The 22,381-nt window shown below is 38.0% G+C and overlaps 1 protein-coding gene across 1 annotated transcript in view; it reads right to left on the reverse strand.

Moving 5' to 3' along the window:
- Positions 1–313: 313 nt before the first annotated feature.
- The window catches only part of KLHL20 (kelch like family member 20), a 67,787-nt gene continuing 45,719 nt past the window's right edge, over positions 314–22,381 (reverse strand). The window contains exons 8-12 of the mRNA XM_030823962.1: positions 21,180–21,323; positions 12,774–12,907; positions 11,370–11,578; positions 4,979–5,085; positions 314–1,984 (exon numbers count right to left, since the gene is read on the reverse strand). Coding sequence (XP_030679822.1) covers positions 1,900–1,984; positions 4,979–5,085; positions 11,370–11,578; positions 12,774–12,907; positions 21,180–21,323 — 679 coding nt within the window. The 3' untranslated portion in view covers positions 314–1,899. The remainder of the gene's footprint in view (positions 1,985–4,978; positions 5,086–11,369; positions 11,579–12,773; positions 12,908–21,179; positions 21,324–22,381) is intronic.

Genomic DNA, 22,381 nt, shown 5'->3' on the forward strand with positions numbered 1-22,381 from the left:
AGTTAAAATACTTAAGGTCTTTTATTATATTTAGTTTCAGGTAAACCTATAGTGGCAGTGTGGCATAGAAAGAGGAATGGACTGGGAATTGAGGACACTGATTTCTAATGTTGGTTCTGTCATTAATTGACTATTCTTAGGCAGACTTCTGTGGTTTTCAGACTTGGATAAGTGTAATAAGTGGGTTTGGACTAGATGATTGTTAAAGAGTCCTTCCAGCTCAAAATTGTATGATTCTAAGTCCTACCTACAAAATAAGTTTATGGGTTAGGTAATATAACATATAAAAATATATAATGAAAATTCCCATTAATTCTAGCTGGCAATCCTTTTATTCCGTCAAGTTGAAAGCACTTGTAACTTTACATACAGGTAAAATAAATTATATAGAAACAAATTCCAAATTAAATAACAAAAGTACAAGGATAAAAAGCATTAGCTAAAATTTTTTTAATGGTAAATACTACCTTTATTTAAAAAAGTTATACATGCTAGAAAAAAGCATAAATGATATATGTAAACAATTGTTTACTCAATACTTTTTTTCCTTGAAAAAGGTGCAAATGATCTTTAAATGTAAACACAAAGTTGCCAAACATCTTTGTAGTTGGGGAAAAGGAGAAGGAGGTTATTCCTTTTAAATGCAGTTAGTCTTATTCAAAGATTTTTCTTGCAAAATATATTGAAAAAAATTTGTCTATGAATACAATGAGGAAAAAAAACTTTAACCATTGAAATTATTTTTTTCCCTAAAAATTTTTTAACTTTTTACCAGAAAGTGCAATTTGAGAGAAGTAGTAACAATGGCCTTATAGAATGAATATAATGAAACATTGTTTGTATAAAAGAACCAAGATATTAATAAAATGCCTCAATTGATTTTACACACTTTAATGTGTGCTATTACATAAACTGAATAATTCATTCCCTTGGAGGCTGTTATTAAAGGTAAGCCTCAGCTTAACCAGGCCTGAGCATCAAGAATAAATTGCATAACAGAATTCACTGCTGGGAGAAGACATTTCTCCCTGCTGGTCCTTGGTAGCAATAAGGAAACAGGAAGGACAGTTGCTTTAGTCGGTAACATTTTTGAGCAAAAACTGTTGCAGAGCTGCATGTGATTCTCTTGGATTCTCAAGACAGCATATGAGACTTATCTATTGTTTTTATAAGAGGCACTGAGCAGAGCTCTAGATCTAGCAGAAACTCTATGAGAATATTATGAAAAAAAGACTAAATAAACGAGTTCATATAGAAAGAAACAAGACATAAAATTACACTGATGAAAACTGTAGTGTCTAAGTCCTGGTTTTTATTGATTTAGTATCCCTTCGGAATTGTACTATTTAAAATGAGATGTTGCCTTTTCTTGTTTTTTTTTTTTTTTTTTTTTTTTTTTTAAGATTTTCAAGTCTTCTGGTGGTTAGTGCGAGAATAATGGCTAGCTAATACATTTTGCATACCTACCTTTATTCCTGGTAATCCTTGTTAGTGGAATCATGTGGATGGACTGTCTAGAAATAATAGCCAAATCATATATAGCCCTTCTGCCCTTATTAAATAGTATTTTCAAACCTAAATGAATACCTTACAAAGTAAGTTTTGCTGCTTGGAATTTTTTTCTTCTTTTCTTCTTTTGTGGGAGGAAGGATAAGTTCAAAACGAAAACAACAAAAAACCATGATAAATTAAAACCAAAAATAAATATTCTTCTGCACAGAATTGAAGATTATTGTGCATCTTGCAGGTGAAGTACTTTCATTGGATTGTATTTCCATTTGTTGAGGCACCGGCAAATAATAAAATTTTTTCTAATGTTTTCTCAAGCTGTACAAAGCTCCAAGGTCAAAGCTCCCCAGAATACAGAGGAATATATACAAGACTCTGTCTTCTCTGTGTTCACCAAATATGAGATTCACAATGTGTCATTTTAATAACTCCTACGCCACCCCCTAGCCGACGGTAATTCATCCCGCCATATAACCTGCAAAGAAAGAAACATAATCATATTTTCTAACTGGAAAATATGTTACAACTAAGATGTTATTAACTACGACTAAGATGTTATTAACACGTTTCTATGTTTTATATTACAACTAATATTTTCAGCTTCACACTAATATTGTCTTCATTCTAAAGATTAGAAGCTGCAATTGAGCACTGTTGAGTAGCAGGACTGTTTCAGAGATTGACTGACATGCTCTCACTCATAGGAGGCTGTGTGAAGAATAAGAGAGCATCATATTCACGTTTTGCATCAGAACTTCACAACTTTATACCTCACTGACTTCTAACAATTACACAGAATTATATATTCTACATTTTTGTTATTTTGCCCCTGGCTATATTATTGTCCCACCTATGTTTTCCCTTTAGCTAAAATTCTTCAATTATTTATTTTTATCCCTTTGTCTTATATGTACTCTGTAAGCCTCCTCAAGTCCTTTATAGAACAAAACCAGATTTGAGTAAAGTCAGCATCTAGTTTGTGACAAGATCATCTTCAAAATTAAGGACTTTCCATGGAGAAGAATACTAGACCTTTATCAGCTATGAGGTAGAGTTGGTTTTTAAGTTTGGGATATGTAACTGCAAATATTTAGTTATTAATGTTTCAACAGATGATCCTCAAGAATTTCATGACTATTACTTTGTCATCTATTACTAATTCTATTTAGTGACAGTTACTAAGAAACAAGTCCTCAGGTAAGATTATAGTGATTAAGTGACAGTAAATTTGGCTGTCTTCAGAAATTATGCTTACTCAAAATTCCTAGTAAAAATAGAAAGCTGTATATGGAAGAAAATATCCTGCTAGTGAGAGGCCCAAAGCTGCCATTACCTATCCTTTACCATTATTAGGTTTTGCTAAAATGCTACCTTTCCAATGAGGCCTTCCCTGAACACCTTTAAAAACAGATTCCCCTCCCTGTACTCCCTAGCCCCCTCCCTTGCTTTGATATTTGCCATAGCACTTCCATCTACTGGTATGGTAATGTTTGTCTCCCTCAATACAATTGGTTAGCTCCAGCAGGGCAAGGAATTTGTTTTGTTTTGAGATGGAGTCTTGCTCTTCCGCCCAGGCTAGAGTGCAGTGGTGTGATCTTGGCTCACTGCAACCTCCACCTCCTGGGTTCAAGAGATTCTCATGCCTCAGCCTCCCTAGTAGCTGGGATTACAGGCATGCGCTTGGCAGGAATTTTTGTTGTTGTTCGGTTTTGTATCCCCAGGGCTCAGAGCACTTAGTAAATCTTTTTTTTTTTTTTTTTTTTTTTTTGAGACGGAGTCTTGCTCTGTCATCCAGGCTGCAGTGCAATGGCCCAATCTCCGCTCACTGCAACCTCTGCCCCCGCCAGGTTCAAGTGATTCTCCTGCCTCAGCCTCCCAAGTAGCTGGGATTACAGGTGCCCACCACCATGCCTGGCTAGTTTTTGTAGTTTTAGTAGAGACGAGGTTTCACCATGTTGGCCAGGCTGGTCTCGAATTCCTGACCTCAGGTGATCTGCCCACCTTGGTCTCCCAAAGTGCTGAGATTACAGGTATGAGCCACCGTGCCTGGCCATCAGTAAATATTTACTTAATGAACAGGACTGTAAAAATGTGATGTAGGAGCAAAAAGTACTATGCTGTTATTAGCCTGACTTTAGTTTTGTGACCACTGAGTCATATGGAGCTGTGAGACATATGTAGGATCCAAAGCATATCACTTAAATCTCTGTGAGGGTTGTGGCTTTCCTAGAAATAGACTATAGTTCAATCTAATAGTGTGATGAAAAAACCCAGGTGAATAGTTGCAGGCTTAAAATTAGGAAATGTATTAGAATACAGTAAGAATGGACTACAAGACTGCCTCTTTTAGAATAGTAACAATAAAACAGAGCTCAGCTTATCCTTCATGGTCATAAGAAAAATTTCCCAGAATGTCTGCTGCCTCAGCTCACATGTCCAGCCTGATATTTCTGGTTGATGTGCAACCTTAACCACAGATGGTAACCCTAAACTTGCTTAGGCAAGTAAGCCCATTTTATTGAGAAGGAAACCCCAAATTGCTTGGAAGGCAAAACTGTTTTCTTAGAAGACTAGTATTTAGAATTAAGTACAGATATGCCATACATCAAACCCATAGTATTGTTATTTTTAAAGTTTGAGAATAAACTATATGTTTCGCATTTTAAGTTCTTGTAGTGTTTAAGAGAATTTGGCTTTTTAGAGCATCTATAAGATTACTCTTGTGATTCAAGTATAAAATATGATTGAGTAAAGATTTAGACTTAATTATGTTAAGTTTAAAGGTTTAAGAGAATTTTGCTAAGTTTGTAAAGGTTCTTGAATATTTAAAATAAATGCAAGTCACCTAATTTATGTGAAATTATAAAAACTACTTAACTACTTAAGAAAGCTTTATTAGACAATTGAGGATTTAAAAGCAAAGTAAAATTAAACCTTGAAATGAAGTTTAAGCTCTCTCAAATAAGATGTAGCCTCCTCCCAAAAAGTTAAAATGGATTTAACAATGAAATATTATTTTTCAAATATTAATTTTTCAAAAGTAATTGCCATTTGTTTTTCCTAGGCATAGGTTTCCCACAAGAACACCAAAAAATGGCATGGACAGATTTGGAGCCAAAGACCTAGGTTCTAATTCTAACTCTATCACTAACTCACTTAGGCAAGTCATTATATTTCTCGGTGCTTTTGTTTCCTCAGCTGAACGTGATGGGACTAGGAAGAAGATTTTTTTCCCTATTTTACCCATCTCTAATTATAAAACTGGACAGTTACTGAAAAGGAGAATTTTGTAATATATCAGCCACTTTAGAGCAATCAAGTCAAAATGAGCCATAAATATGTGTAACTTCAGCCCTCTTCAAAGTACTCCAATGTACTGACCATCCCAGTTCTGATGGTCATGGGCTATCTCAAGCCCATGATTTCCAAGTCAGTAGTGAGGTGATTTGCTATACAGCTTAAAAGTTACCTCCATGTATTGGCATCAGGATCAAAAACTTCTATGGTCTTCAAGTATGTTGTGCCATCAAAACCTCCTACTGCCATGAGCTGTCCATTGACCACTGCCAGGCCAACCTACAAAACCAAAATACAGTAAGCTGCTGAAGAAACTAGACAATCGTAAGGAAATTATAGACTGGTTTCTAGATAAATCTATTTACAAAAGATAATTTTTTATGGCCTTACATTCTGGTTTACTGAAACACAGAGGGAAAATGTAACAACAAAAGTCTATCAAATTATGAGAACTATAAAATTATATATTAGAATATTCACACAGAATCCAAAACATGTATTTCTTAAATTTTAGAAAAACTGTTCACTAGGAGTGAGCAAACAACCTCCAAACTGCTCTCACTTCCTCTGGTATTTGCCTGCTCTAATCTTTCTAAATTGCTAGTAAAATTCTCTTTTAAAAATACAAATCTAGGCCAGGCACGGTACCTCATGCCTGTAATCCCAGCACTTTGGGAAGGCCCAGGTGGGAGCATCACTTGAAGCCTGGAGTTGAAGACCAGCTTGGGCAACACAGTGAGACCCCTATCTCTACAAAAATAAAGTAAAACAGAAAAATATAAATCTAATCATATTGTCACTTTCCTCTTTAAAAACTTTCTCACTTTGGGAGGCTGAGATGGGTGGATCGCTTGAGCCCAGGAGTTCGAGACAGGCCTGGGCAACATAGTGAGACTCTGTCTTTACAAAAAATACAAAAATTAGCTGGGTGTGGTGGGGCATACCTGTAGTCCCAGCTACTTGGAAGGCTGAGGCAGAAGGACTGCTTGAGCCTGAAAGGTCGAGGTTGCAGTGAGCTGAAATTGTGCCACTGCACTCCAGCCTGGGCAGCAGAGTGGGACCCTCTCAAAAAAATCTCCTAAAACCAAAACAACTTTCTAAGCCTCCCTACTACTTAAGGATAAGTTTAAAGTCCTTATTATGTTACTCAGGCCCTCCAGAAATCTATCTTAGCCCACTATTTAAGCCTCACCTCCTATAGTTTCCCTTTACTCCTACTAATGAATCCTATGCTGCAGTAAAACTAGATTAACTGCTAGTCCCTGAAGATAACATACATTTTTCACACCTCCACACTTTTGCACATGTTCCCTGGCTGGTGTTTTCTTCTCCCCTCCCCTCCCCTCCCCCACCTCCCTCCCTCCTCCCTCCTCTATCTCTCTCTCTCTCTCCCTCTCTTTCCCTCTCTCTCTCTCACTCACAGGGTCTTGCTCTGTCACTCAGGCTGCAGTGCAGTGGCAGGATCACAGGTCACCATAGTAAAACCCCGTCTCTACTAAAAATACAAAAAAATAGCTGGGCGTGGTGGCACACACCTGTAGTCCTAGCTACTTGGGAGGCTGAGGCAGGAGAATCACTTGAGCCTGGGAGGTGGAGGTTGCAGTGAGCCAAGATCGCACCACTGCACTCCAGCCTAGGTGACAGAGCAAGACTACATCTCAAAAACAAAATAAAACAAAAAAACAGTTCACCGTGGCTTCTACCTCCTAGGCTCAAGTGATCCTCCCACCTCAGCTTCTTAAGTTGCCGGGACTACAGGGATGCAACACTACATCTGGCTAATTTTTAAATTTTTTGTATAGATGGGGTCTCACATGTTGCCCATGCCGGTCTCAAATTCCTGGGCTCAAGTGATCCTGTCTCTGCCTTTCAAAGTGCTGGGATTACAGGCATGAGCCACCGCACCTGGCCCTGGCTACTGTTTTCTGTCTATCTTTTAGAAAAGCTTATTCTTCCTTCATGAGCTAGCTTACATGTGACTGTCTTTGGTAGTCTCTTCACTGCCCCAACTCATTCTTACTTCCCCAAAGCAGTAAGCGCATTTTCCTATGTTCTTCTATAAAATATATAACACTACTGTAGGGTTTACTTATTATAGTTAGCTGTAAACATTTCAATTTCCTTCACTAAATTGGGAGCTACCTAAGGAGAGGAATCATGCCATACTCATTTTTGCTTTCCCAACACACAGCGAACACTTAACAGGAATGTGACTAAGATGCTGTTAGTTGTCAGTAATAAAAAGCCACAGATATGTGAAGGCTTTGACTTGCTGACACCTTCCAGTGGTGTTCCTTGACTTATGCAAACCAGAATTCACTCTCTTTTATCCTCAGATTGTGGAGTGCTTAGCTACTGCTTGCTTCTCCTTCCTGTTGTGGATGTCTCGATGAACTCCTGACATGATCAGTGGTTAATGGGTTATATTTTGCTCTAAGCAAACATCCCAAGATGGATGAATTCTATACTTCACCCAGAAGTCTCTTGTAGTCACAGGCCATCCATGGTCTAGAACATGTCCCAGGGCAGTGTGATCTGGTCTATACTATAGATAGGATAGACTCAAACTAGTTTGTGGGGACTGAGGGTGGAGCCAGATGTATTTTTGCCTAAACATTTGTATTAGTATGCCAACTACTTAGACTATTAGCTAGAAACATTAAGTTGCAATATTTAGATCTAATATTAATTTAGATAAGGTAGTGGATAATTTGGGGAGATTGTTTCAGAAAAGCAATGGATACAGGATAAATCCTAAAAGCCAGGCGCAGTGGCTTATGTCTGTAATCTCAGCACTTTGGGAGGCTGAAGGGAGTGGATCACTTTAGGTCAGGAGTTTGAGACCAGCCTGGCCAACATGGCAAAACCCCATCTCTACTAAAAATACAAAAGTTAGCTGGACATGGTGGCACGCGCCTGTAGTCCCAGCTACTCGGGAGGCTGAGGCAGGAGAATTGCTCGAACCTGGGAGGTGGAAGTTGCAGTGAGCTGAGATTGCGCCACTGCACTCCAGTCTGGGTGACAGAGTGAGACTCCTTCTCAAAAAAAAAAAAAAAAAAAAAAAAAAGGAGAAATCCTAAAAACATATTCTCTAATTATTCAACTACATGAGATAAAAATAATCAAAAGACATTCATTATTTTCTAGTGTCAAATTAGCAGGGCTTGATTTACCTAAAAGCATCCTGAATGACCAGTGGGTCAATGAAGAAATGAAGAAATTAAAAGTTTCTTGAAACAAATGAAAATGGAAAAACAACATACCAAAACCTATAAAGTGGTTTTGGACATAAAGTGAAAGTAAGGGGAAAGTTTATAGCAATAAGAGCCTACATCAAAAAAGTACAAAAACTTCAAATAACATAACAATGTATCTTAAAGAACTAGAAAAGAACAAACCAAATCCAAAATGAGAAGAAACAATAAAGATCAGAGCAGAAATTAATGAAATTTAAGTGAAAAAAACACAAAAGATCAATGAAATGAAAAGTTGACTTTTGAGAGGATAAACAAAATTAACAAACCTTTAGGCAGACTAAGAAAAAAGAAGGCCCAAATAAATAAAATCAGAGATGAAAAAGGAGACATTACAACTGATACCATAGACATTCAAAGGATAATTAGAGGCCATTATGAACAATATATGCCAATACATTAGAAAATCTAGAAGAAACAGATAAATTCCTAGACACATACAACCTACCAAGATTGACCCATGAAGAAGTCCAAAACTTGAACGGACCAATAACAAGTAATGAGGCTGAATGTGGTGGCTCATGCCTGTAATTTCAGCACTTTGGGAGGCTGAGGCGAATAGATCGCTTGAGCCCAGGAGTTTGAGACCAGGCTGGGCAACATGGCAAAACCCCAACTCTACCAAAAAAAAAAAAAAAAAAAACAAAAAACAAAAATTAGCTGGGCATGATGGTGTGTACATGTAGTCCCAGCTAATGGGCAGACTGAGGTGGAAGGATGGTTTGAGCCTGGGAGGTGGACGATGCAATAAGCCGACATTGTATCATTGCACTCCAACCTTGGCGACAGAGCCAGACCCTGTCTCAAAACAAAACAAAAAAGTAATGAGATCAAAGCTGTAATAAAAAATTTCCCAGCGGAATTGAACGATGACATCACTTAGACACAGGGCGGGGAACATCACACACCAGGGCCTGTCGCGGGGTGGGGGGCTGGGGGAGTGATAGCATTAGGAGAAATACCTAATGTAAATGACGAGTTGATGGGTGCAGCAAACCAACATGGCACATGTAGACCTATGTATCAAACCTGCACGTTGTGCACATGTACCCTAGAACTTAAAGTATAATTAAAAAAAAGAAAAGAAAAAAAAATAATCTTCCAGCAAAGAAAAGCCCAGGACCCAATGGCCTCACTGCTGAATCTTATCAAATCTTTAAAGAAGAATTAATACTAATCCTATCAAGCTACTCCAAACATAGAGGAAGAGGGAATACTTCCAAACTCACTTTAGGAGGCCAGTATTACCCTGATACCAAAACCAGACAAAGACACATCAAAAAAAGAAAGCTACAGTCCAATATCCTCAATGAACAATGATGCAAAAATCTTCAACAAAATCCCAGCAAACTGAATTCAATGACACATTAGAAAGATCATTCATCATGACCAGGTAGAAATTATCCCAGGGATGCAAGAATGGTTCAACATATGCAGATCAATCAGTGTGGTACATCATATCAACAGAATGAAGGACAAAAACCAAATAACCATTTCAATTGATGCTGAAAAAGCATTTGATAAAAGTAAGCATCCCTTCATGATAAAAACCCTTAAAAAAGTGGGCATAGAGGGAACATACCTCAACACAATAAAAGCCATATATGACAGACCCACAGATAGCATCATTTAGAATGGGGAAAAACTAAAAGCCTTTCCTCTAAGATCTGGAACAAGACAGGGATGTGCACTTTCACCACTGTTATTCAGTATAGTACTGGAAGTCCTAGCTAGAGCAACAGGACAAAAGAAAGAAATAAAGGGCATCCAAACTGGAAATGAAAAAGTCAAATTATCCTTCTTTGCAGACAGTATGATTTTGTATTTGGAAAAACCTAAAGACTCCACCAAAAAACTATTAGAACAGATAAATTCAGCAGAGCTGCAGGATACAAAATCAAGATATAAAAATCAGTAGCATTTCTATATGCCAACAGCAAACAATCTGAAAAAGAAATCAAGAAAGTAATCCTATTTACAACAGCTATAAATAAAATACCTACAAATAAACTGAACCAAAGAAGTGAAAAATATGATGAAAACTAGAAAACACTGATGCAAGAAATTGAAGAGGACACACAAAAATGAAAACACATTCCATGTTCATGGATTGGAAGAATCAATATTGTGAAAATGTCCATACTATCCAAAACAATCTACAGATTCAATGCAATCCCTACCAAAATACCAATGACAGTCTTCACAGAAATAGAAAAAATAATCCTAAAATTTATACGCAACCACAAAGACCCAGAATAGCCAAAGCTATCTTCAGCAACAAGACCAAAACAGGAGGAATCATATTATCTGACTTCAAATTAAAGAGCTACAGTAACCAAAACGGTATGAGACTAGAATAAAAACAGACACATAGACCAATGGAACAGAATGGAGAACCCAGAAATAAACCTATACATTTACAGCGAACTGTTTTTTTGACAAAGGTGCCAGGAACGTATATTGGGGAAAGGACAATCTCTTCAATTAATGGTGCTGGGAAAACTGGGTATCTATATGCAGAATGAAACTAGACCCCATTTTTTGCCATATACAAAAATCAAATTAAAATGAATTAAAGATTTAAATCTAAGGCCTCAAACAATGAAACTGCTAAAAGAAAACACCGGGGAAACTCTCCAGGACATTGGTCTGGGCAAAGATTTTTTTCAGTAATACTCCACAAGCACAGGCAACCAAAGAAAAAATAGACAAATGGGATCACATTAAGTTAAAAAGCTTCCGCACAGCAAAGGAAACAACCAACAAAGTGAACAGACAACCCACAGAATGGGAGAAAACTACCCTTCTGACAAGGGATTAATAACTAGAATATATAAGGGCTCAAACAACCCAATAGAAAAAAATCTAATAATCCAATTAAAAAGTGGGCAAAAGATCTGAATAGACCTTTCTCCAAAGAAGACATAAAAATAGCAAACAGGTATACGAAAAGGTGCTCATCATCTGATCATTAGAGAAATGGAAATGAAAATTACAATGAGATGTCATCTCACCCCAGTTAAAATGGCTTTTATCCAAAAGTCAGGCCATAACGATTGCTGATAAGGATGCAGAGAAAAGGGAACACTCCTACGCTGCTGGTGGGAATGTAAATTAGTACAACAGTTTGGAGGTTCCTCAAAAAACTAAAAATAGAAATATCATATGATCCAGCAATCTGACTGCTAGGTATATACCCCAAAGAAAGGAAATCAGTATAATGAAGACATATCTGCACTCCCATGTTTATTGCAGCACTATTAATAGCCAAGATTTGGAAGCAACCTAAGTGTCCATAACTCCACTTACTCCACTACGGCGTGATGTCATGGCCACCACCGGAGACCACTGGTTGGTTCTGGGGTTGTATCTCTCAGCACTGCTCAGCTCTGTAGTGTCATCTCTACCTCCTACAGCATAGATCATGTCCTGATATACTGCACAGCCTAGGTGTTTCCTCCGGGTCCCCATAGGGGCTATAGTGTGCCATCTGTTTTCCTGAGGATTGTAACGTTCCACTGTAGGGAAAAGAAAAACCAGTAAGTGAGCATTCAACCATTTCCTCTCACCTCCAGTTTTCTTTATAGCCACTGATACTTTGTGATAACACATATTTTCAACACATGATCTGATTTTTGCTTCTGAGAAGGATTTGTATACCTCTGGACAATACTACACATACTCTCATCAGGGGCTGGTTTCTTCTAGGTATGGTACAGTGGAAAGGGCATGTGTTGGGATCCAGATACTCTGGGTCTGGTTTTATCTAAATGACTAATTAGCTACATGACTCTCAGCCTCACTCTCCTTATCGTTAAATGGGGATCCTGACTACATGATCAATAAGCACCATTCAGTACTAACAATTTATCATCATAATCAGACAACTTCTGTACTCCTGTATTCCCTTCCCTATAGCATAGTGCATTTTAAGCTTCCGAAGAGAAGACAAGACATGTGACGAATCTGGTGTGACTGTCACATTGACAATATCCTTAGGCAAAAATACCCATACTATCTAAATAGAAAGGAATAACAAACCAGGCCAGGTGCAGCGGCTCACGCTTATAATTCCAGCACTTTAGGAGGCTGAGGTGGGCGGATCACTTGAGCTCAGGAGTTTGAGACCAGCCTGGGCAACACAGTGAAACCCCATCTCTACTAAAAATACAAAAATCAGCCAGGTGTGGTGGCACACACCTATAATCCCAGCTACTCAGAAGGCTGAGGTGGGAGGATTGCTTGAGTCCGGGAAGTAGAGGTTGCAGTGAGCCAAGATTGTGCCACTGGACTCCAGCCTGGGTGACAGAGCAAGATCCTGTCATAAAAACAAAAACAAAACCCAAATAAATGAATTTGTAGTTCTAAGTTTTTATTTATTCTTAGATTAGAGTACGTTGTGGTTTTTTTTGAGGAGAAGTTGTGATGGAGGAAAAGGAACTAATTATATTAAGAAAGTAGTTTTTAAAATTCATTATAAATTTCCAGCATCTTGGAAAGCAGGGGAAGAAATAAATATTTGGGGAATGTACTTAGAATATGACTACAGTGGGAGCTGAGGAAGAGCTGAGAGCCGCACTCTGCTGGAGGGAAAATTAGGCATTTTCCTAGTAAATTATAGGATAACCTGGAGTTTCTACACTTTTTGTAGGAGGACTCTCCAGGAAAATGTTCTGCTTTTGGGGAACCTGATTGCCTTTGGGAGGCACTAACCTGTGTTGAGTGGAGATGTCCCGTCAGAGCCACCTACAGCATATAAGAACCCTCCTAACACAGCCACAGCCACACCTAGTCTTCTGGTACTCATAGAAGCTACCCGAGTCCACTTGTTCTCCTTCGGATCATACCTGCAGTGAGGGAAACCAGACTGTATGCTTGTTCTTATTAAGTGAAGCCTTTTTCATAAGATTTGAAATCACACTAATGATATATTGAGTACACAGACTTGCTATAGTAAAATGTGCAATGAAAATCTAACATTTTACTTAGTCATTAGAAAAACGTCTTAGAATTTATATCTATGCCAGCTATTAAGCTATTTTCTACACTCAGACTTGGAAAATGTCCCAAGGAAAGAAAACAACCTATGACCTCAGCTCACATAACACAGGCTCTTTTTTTTTTTTTTGAGACGGAGTCTTGCTCTGTTGCCCAGGCTGGAGTGCAAGTGGTGTGATCTCAGCTCACTGCAAGCTCCGCCTCCTGGGTTCACGCCATTCTCCTGCCTCAGCCTCCCGAGCAGCTGGGACTACAGGCGCCTGACACCATGCCCGGCTAATTTTTTGCATTTTTAGTAGAGATGGAGTTTCACCGTGTTAGCCAGGGTGGTCTTGATCTCCTGACCTCGTGATCCGCCGGCCTTGGCCCTCCCAAAGTGCTGGGATTACAGGTGTGAGCGACCGTGCCCGGCCGGCAACACAGGCTCTTTCTTCAATGGAATTTTAGTTCGTTTGGTCATTACTTTGAAATGCCTCTGATGTATTTTAAAATATGATTTTTGTAATTTGTCTTTTTTTCCTAGTCATTGTAGTGGGGGTGATGGCTGTTACTCTCTACTACATCCTATTTGAAAGTAGAAGTCTTTTGCATAGTTCTTTGAAACAACCTTTTTATTATAAAATAAAACTCAAATACAGAAAGTGTCATCCCTAGACACTTCAGTCTTACTTAACACTACATTTAAAAAATTTTTAATTAATATTTATTTAATTTTTATTTATTTAAAAATAGGGGTCTTGCTGTGTTGACCAGGCTAGTCTCAAACTCCTGGCCTCAAGCAATCCTCTCACCTCGGCCCCCAAAAATGCTGGGATCAGGTGAGCCACTGTGTCTGGCTGAGACTTAAAAAAAAAAAAAAAAGGCTGAGTGTGGTGGCTCATGCCTGTAATCCCAGCACTCTGGAAGGCTGAGGCTGGAGGACTGCTTGAGGCCACAAGTTCAAGTTCAAGACCAGCCTGGTCAACACAAAGAGACTTTATCTCTATAAAAAACTTGGAAAAAAAAATTAGCCAGGCATGGTGGCATTCACCTTCGTCCCAGCTACTTGGGAGGCTGAGGCAGGGATTGCTTGAGACAGCTGTGAGCTATTATTGCACCACTGCACTCCAGCCTGGGTGACAGAGTGAGACCCTGTCTCTAAAAAAATTAGATTAAATTAAAAAGTCTCTTATTGTCTATAGATTTTCTCTCCATTCCTTTTCCTCCCTGCAATTCATCTGTTTTAGAACCCAGAGTGTATGACAATTTTCCCCATAATATGGATTTGGTTGACTGTACGTTCATAGTGCAGTCCAATCTGTTACTTTGTCCTTTTTATGTTGGGCAAATTGGTAGTTGGATCCAGAAGTTTGATCAGACCATGTTTGGTTCCTTTAACAAGACTACAGAAGGTGGTATGTTAGCAGCTGTTTATCAATGTCTAGATACACTAATTTACTGAGTGTTGCAAAATGATAATCACTTATTTTCTTTTATTGGGATAATTTTATAAAGAAACAATCCTTTTATCTACTATTTGGTTACTCAATCAATATAATAATACAGTTCTTATAAGAAAAGCAGGATATATGTTCACTTCTTTCATTTTATTTATATGTTTTGAGGTAATAAATTTGTTCCATATGATCTTCCAAAGGCAACCAATTAGTCTTAAGTTTATCATTAAGAACTCATATATTTAAGTGTATTTATTGGATTTTAATCTATTGCAATGATCACTTTTAAAGCTGAAATTATCTTATCTTTGGTCAGTGGGAACATCTTCAAGTTGGCTCCTGAGTCTTTTTGACTCTTAGCGGTCTTTGACAGCTTGCTTGCTATTTGGTATGACAGGAGGGTACAGACTCATTTGCACATTTCCTGTTCTAAACCTAGAATCAGACATTTTCCAATAAGCTCTGGTTTCTTTAAGTGGGAAATAAAATTTCAAGATACAATCTGGGAGTAGAGATGTTCACTGACACTTTATTTCTAGACTTTCTCAGTTGACAAGCTAGAATATATAGAAATTTTATCAAAAGAGGAATTTAGTTCAAATTCATACTCAGGACTACAAGATACTCTATTTAAACTTCTATTTTGCAACTTTATCTTCTTCTATCTCCACACTCTGGTTTTCAAGGACAAAGGAGAGAGCAGAACTAGAATAATGCATACTCATTTCCTTTATTCTACATTTATACACATAATAGAATAGCAGTATTATCACTCCAATATCCCTGAGAACAATTAAAATTCCTTTTTGCATACCTCTTCTTTGTACTACATTTACATGGATTGAGTACATAGCTAGAGTATGCTACACTCTCTCCCTTTTATTTTTATTTTTAGAGACAGGGTCAGTCTGTCACCCAGGCTGGGGTACAGTGGTGCAATCATAGCTCATTATAATCTTGAACTCCTGGGCTCAAGCAATCTCCTGTCTTAGCCTTCTGAGTCGCTGAGACTACAGGTGTGCACCACCATGCCTGGCTAATTAAAAAATATACATATATACATTTTTAAGATATAGGGTCTTACTATGTTGCCTAGGCTGGTCTCAAACTGCTGGCCTCAAGTGGTACTTCTACCTTGGGCTCCCAAAGTGCTGGGATTATAATTCAGAGCCACTACACCCAGCCCTCCCTTTTAATCTTCATTTAGTCATAGTTCTACAGTTAACTGCATGTATGTATGTATGTATGTATGTATGTATTTATTTTTGAGACACGGTCTTGCTCTGTCACTCAGGCTAAAGTGCAGTGGTATGATCATAGCTCACTGCAGCCTTGAACTCCTAGTCTCAAGCGATCCTCCCACCTTGGCTTACCAAAATGCTGGGATTATAGGTGTGAACCACGTGGTCCAGCCCTTCTGTCAATGTCTTTCTAGTAATTTTGTCTTAAGTTTGTTCTCCTAGAGGGCTCAAGGGAACAAGATTCCCTAATTTCTTACATGTTGATAATAGTTGTCTGTGCCCTTTGTACTTCAACGTCAGTTTCTCAAGGTATAAAATCCTTGGCTCACATTTTTCTTGAATATCTAAAACATGCTATTCTATTTTCTTCTGGCATGAACTACTACTTTTAAAAAGCCAGATGATAATCTAAGTTTCTTTTCCTTATAAGTAACATGTACCTTTTTGTAGATGCCTGAAGAATTTTTTCTTTTTCTTCAAGGTACAGTAATGTTATTAGCATATGTCTTGGTGTTCTGGGTCAATATTTGAAGGATATAGTGTATTCTTTCAAAAAAGTTTCTTTTTTTAATTATAGGAAAGTAACTTTGGATTATAGTTCTTAGTATTCATTCTGTTTCCTCGCTTTGGTTTTCTTCGTTATCACCTGTATAATAGATTTTTACCTATTTTCTTTCTTTTTTTTTTTTTTTTTTTTTTTTTAGACGGAGTCCTGCTCTGTTGCCCAGGCTGGAGTGCAGTGGCGCAATCGCGGCTCACTGCAAGCTCCGCCTCCCAGGTTCATGCCATTCTCCTGCCTCAGCCTCTCCGAGTAGCTGGGACTACAGGCGCCCGCCACGACGCCCGGCTAATTTTTTTGTATTTTTAGTAGAGATGGGGTTTCACCGTGGTCTCCATCTCCTGACCTCGTGATCCGCCCGCCTCGGCCTCCCAAAGTGCTGGGATTACAGGCATGAGCCACCACGCCCGGCCCCTATTTTCAATATTTGTTGCTATCTCTCAAATGCTATCTCTTGATTTTTTTTCTTTTTTTTTTTGAGAGAGAGTTTTGCTCTTGATGTCCAGGGTGGAGCTCAATGGTGCGATCCTGGCTCGCTGCAACCTTCACCTCTTGGGTTCAAGCCTCCCAAGTAGCTGGGATTACAGGTGCCCGCCACCACATCCGGCTAATTTTGTATTTTTAGTAGAGACGGGGTTTCACCATGTTAGTCAGGCTGGTCTTGAACTCCTGACCTCAGGTGCTCCACCCGCCTTGGCCTCCCGAAGTGCTGGGATTACAGGCTTGAGCCACTGTGCCTGGCCTTCATTTCTTTTTGACCTTAATATATTTCCTCTTTTCGCCTTCTATTTGTCTTATGGCATTATCTGTTTTGCTTATTCTCCTTTAATCTTTATTCTGAAATGATTTTTCCTTTCATTTCTAATACATTTCTGAGTTCTGTCACTTCACTTCTGAATTTTTCTACTTCTGATTTATGTAGTTTCATATCTTATCATTTTCTTTATGTCTTTTATCACATTTTGAAACAGTTAAGGTTTTGATCTGTAGGTGTGTCTTTCTAGTGTGCTTTTATTGTCTGTAGAGATGTTATTCTGCTGCATATTCTCTCTTCTTATATTAACTTTGTATGGAATCTAATCTCAATACTTTGCTATTTCATTTACATGAAATGAGTTTTCCTGAACTTTTAGAAATAGGAGTGAGTGGTTTGTGATAGTTTTTCTAACGTTGTGGAGCTCCTTCTTTTTTTTATGTAGTATTAAAAAATATAGTGCCTTGCCTTCAGAGATTATTACTTAAATTTTTTTTATTTTTAATTTTTGGGCATATATTTATGGGGTATATGAGATGTTTTGATATTGGCATGCAATGTGAAATAATCACATCGTGAAGAATGGGGTATCCTTAAATTTTTTTTTTTTTTTTTTTTTTTTTTCGAGACAGGGTCTCACTCTATTACCCTGGCTAGAGTGCAGTGGAGCAATCATGGCTCACTGTAGCCCTGACTTCCCAGCAATCCTCTCACCTAAGCCTCCTGAGTAACTGGGACCACAAGTGTGTGCCACCAAGCCTGGCTAATTTTTTTATTTTTTGGAGACACAAGGTCTCACTATGTTGCCCAGGGTGGTTTGAAATCCTGGGCTCAAGCAATCCTCCCACCTAGGCCTCCCAAAGTGTTGGGATTACGGGTGTGAGCCCCAGCGTCTAGCCCAGAGATTTATTGACTTTATTCACTGCCTTACTTTTGTCTTGGCTTTCTCTTTTCAAGGAAAACAAGGGTATCTGTTGCCCTCGTCCTGCTTAATTTTGATTCTACTCCCAGAAGTTTCTCCTCAGTGTAGGGTCCTGACCTGGAAGGTTATCCTGGCTGGTCAGTTTTGAGAGTTCCCAGGGACTAGATGACTCTAACTCAGCTGGTTCGCAACCAGGTGTTATCTTTTTCCCCTTCATCCCCCCTTTCTCATCCCCTAAGTAACATCTGGCAATGTTTGGAGACATTTTTGGTTGTCACAACCAGGCATGTGCTTCTGGCACTTAGTTGGTAGAGGCTATGGATGCTGTTAAACATCCTACAACGCACAGGACAGTCCCCCACAACAAAGAATTGTCTGACCCAAAACGCCAGTAGTGTTGAGGTTGAGAAACCCTCTTCTAAGCCCTTTAGATCTTACTGAGGGTCTTGCACTTACACTCTATGGCAGTGGACAAAACTGTTCCTAGTTTCAGTTGCTGATAAATTTTCCCCTTGTGCTTTCTATTTACTATATATTAGCTAGTTTGAGGTTCTTTTGCTCTTAGATCTGTCAGACATGCAATTGCTTCTTTCTGATTTCTCCTGAAGATACTAATATCATGCAGGTGTTGTGGCTAATGGTAGTTTGTCTTTGCCCATTTGTGGTTTGGAGTTTGTGAGGATATCCTTTCCCTTAGTTTTGTGTTAAATTTTGTTCACAGGTTCTGATTTTTAAATTGTGGTAAAATACACATAACATAAAATTTACCATCTTAACCATGTTTCAACTGTTTAGTAGTGTTAAGTATATTCACATTGTTGTGTAACTCCAATCTCCAGAACTAGTACATAGGTTTTTAGCTTTGCTATCTATTACTCTATCTGTTTTTATGTGTGTATTTGGAGATATTAAAAAACTATGCCATCACTGCTGCTAACCTCCTGTATTGAGTTTTGAAAGTGAAAAAATAGATTTCTTGACAGAGATAAAAGGGAACTGGCATAGCTTTCAAGAGTTACCTTCTATTTTATCTCTGCTTACGACAGTTAAACTTTTCAACATATACATGGTAAACTAGTAAATGCTACCTCAAAAATTTTAGAGTCATGACTCATTTCTTTTTAAGAAGTGAAGATGAAATATATGTTCTTATCAGTAATCATAGCACATGAGACTCTAAAATCTAATGACGAAAAGCTGACAGAAGAAATTAAGAACAAAATCTGTTCTACCAAAATTAACTATTTGTACACCAGTATAAAGTGACTATGGCAGCCCACCTAGATTTCCCTAAGCATACTTCAATGATTAATGAGGGTCTATATACAAAATACTTTAAGCTTTTTATAAGATGTCCTATACAAAGTATTATTATGTAATCATTTCTCTGGGGGAAGTATGAGTAGAGTCATTCATTAAGTACACTCCAGGTAGATTCAGGAAAAAAATCAGAACAGATTTCACAAGTGCTATGCTTGATATACATAGAATGTAATCTGAAATACATTTCTAACATTTCAACGTTAGGTACAATGAGTGTGACAGTTGAAAAAATCAGGTTATGTGCCCCAAAGCATAGGCAACAAAAGCAAAGAAAGTAAGATTACATCAAACTAAAAGGCTTCTGCATGGCAAAGGAAACAATCAACAGAGTGAAGAGACAATCTACAGAGTGGGAGAACATATCTGCAAACCATACATCTCATAAAAGGTTAATACTGAAAATATATAAGGAACTTAAACAATTCAACAGCAAGAAAACAAATAATCTGATTTAAAAATGGGCAAAGGACCTGAATAGATATTTCTCAAAAGAACACATACAAATGGATAAGTATATGAGAAAATGCTCAATATCACTAATCATCAGGGAAATGCAAATTAAAATCACAATGAAGTATCACATCACACCTGTTAGAATGGCTACTATATAAAAAAAGATAGATAGCAAATGTTGGCAAGAATATGGAGAAAAGGAAACCCTTGCATACCATTGATGAGAATGTAGACTAGTATAGCCATTATGGAAAACAGTATGGAGGTTCCTTAAAAAATTAAAAATAGAACTATCATATGATCCAGTAATCCCACTACTCAGTATATATTCAGTGGAAATAAGTATGTTGAAGAGATACCTGTACTCTCATATTCATTGCAGCATTATTTACAATAGACAAGATATGAACTTAAGCTAAATGTACCTCAACAGATGAATGGATACAGAAAATGTGGCATATATGAATAGAATACTATTCAGTCTTAAAAAAGAAGGAAATCCTGACATTTTCGACAGCATGGATAAACCTGAAGGACATTAAGTGAAACAAGCTAAACATAGAAAGACAAATATTGCATGATCTCACTTATATGAGGAATCTAAAAAAGTTGAACTCAGAAGTAGAGAGTAGAATGGTGGTTACCAGGGGCTGGGGCAAGGTGAGGGGCAGTGAGGAAATCTTGGTAAATGAATACAAAATTTCAGTTAGAGAGGAGGAATAAATTCAAGAGCTCTAATGTACAACATAGTAACTACAGTTAATAACAACATATTATGCACTTGAGAGTAGATTTTAAGTGTTCTCACCACAAATAAACCATAAGTATGTGAGGTAATAATATGTTAATTAGCTTGATTTAGCCATTCCACAACCTATACATATTTCAAAACATCATGCTGTACACTATGAATATATATAATTTTTGTTAATTAAAAAAACTTTTTTTAGATCTTTCATTTTCCTAGACTTTAAGATCAACTGAAGACTTTTTGCTGAAAGCCTATGGGAAATCCACTGAATAGTGGATCCTCCAATGTCCTAAATTCAGCTGTACTTGTTTCTTTTTTTTTTCCCCTTGATACAGGGTCTCACTTTTGCACCCAGGCTGGAGTGCAGTGGCGCGATCTCAGCTCACTGCAGCCTCAACCTCCTGGGCTCAAGTGATCCTCCCACCTCAGCCCCACAAGTAGCTGGAACTACATGCACCGCCATGCCCGGCTAATTTTTTTTTTTTTTTTTTTTGTATTTTATCTCACCATGTTGCCTGGGCTGGTCTCGAACTCCTGAGCTCAAGCAATCCACCTGCCTTGGCCTTCCAAAGTGCTAGGATTACAGGTGTGAGCCACCACGCCCGGCCTGTACTTTTTCTTTTAAAGAGCTCTATGTTCTTTAAAATAAAAATACGGAAAATGACTTAAAAAAAAAAATCACCTCTCAACAATGTTGAGGCAAGACACGCCATCCTGGCCACCCACAGCATAGAGAAAGCCTCCAAGTACTGCTACACCAACACTTGTCCTGCAGGTGCTTGTAGGGGCCACATCACTGCTCCACTGGTTTGTTTTGGGGTCATACCTGAAAAGAACATACCAAGAGGAGAGTTTGTATTACACAAAGGAAGTTTGGCTATGTTTACATATTCTAAATCCATGGATTTATATGATATATATTCTTTCCCCTAAGTATGGGCTGATTAATAACTAAAACATTTGAAAATCTGGTTTGTGTTTTTATTTTTTGAAATTTATGTATGAATATACTTTCTTTAAAAAAATCAGAATATTACTAATAAAGTTAAAGCCCTCCTTGAGTTCCACCTGAATTCTGGTCTCTTCCCATTTTGATTTGGCATATATCCTTCAAGACTTTTCAGTAAAATGCTTTCATATAGGTATATATGTATCCACATATATATATTTCTTTATATGCAAGCATGTTTTCTTCACATAAATAATACCACAGAGTAGGCACTGCTTTTTCCCTCAATGTTTTTTGAGATCTATTTATGCTAATATAGCTCTAGATTTTTCTTTTGAATTATTTTACTATTATATGTGTTATACATTATTTAATTATATTCCTACTGATATATCCCTTAGGCTGTTTCTGATATTTTGCTATTAAAAACAACGTTCATCTTTGTGTATTTCTCTTTGTGCAAATGGGTGATAGGTAGAATTACTGTAGCAAACAGTATGCTTAATTTTTTTTTTTTTTTTGAGATGGAGTCATGCTCTGTTGCGCAGGCTGGAGTACAGTGGCACAATCTTGGCTCACTGCAAGCTCCGCCTCCTGGGTTCATGCCATTCTCCTGCCTCAGCCTCCCAAGTAGCTGGGACTACAGGTGCCCGCCACCACGCCCGTCTCTTTTTTTGTATTTTTAGTAGAGACGGGGTTTCACCGTGTGAGCCAGGATTGTCTCAATCTCCTGACCTCGTGATCCACCCGCCTTGGCCTCCCAAAGAGCTGGGATTACAGGTGTGAGCCACCGTGTCCAGCCGAGTATGCTTAATTTTTAAAAATACTATCAAATTGCTCTTTTTGTAGACATATCTTTTTAAAAAAAATTTCGTTGATTTTTTTGTTTGTTGGGTTTTATTGCCTTTTTAGTGACGACTTAAAAGCATGATTCA

The sequence above is a fragment of the Nomascus leucogenys genome, chromosome 12 (genome assembly GCF_006542625.1).
Source record: "Nomascus leucogenys isolate Asia chromosome 12, Asia_NLE_v1, whole genome shotgun sequence".
NCBI classification, from domain to species: Eukaryota; Metazoa; Chordata; class Mammalia; order Primates; family Hylobatidae; genus Nomascus; species Nomascus leucogenys.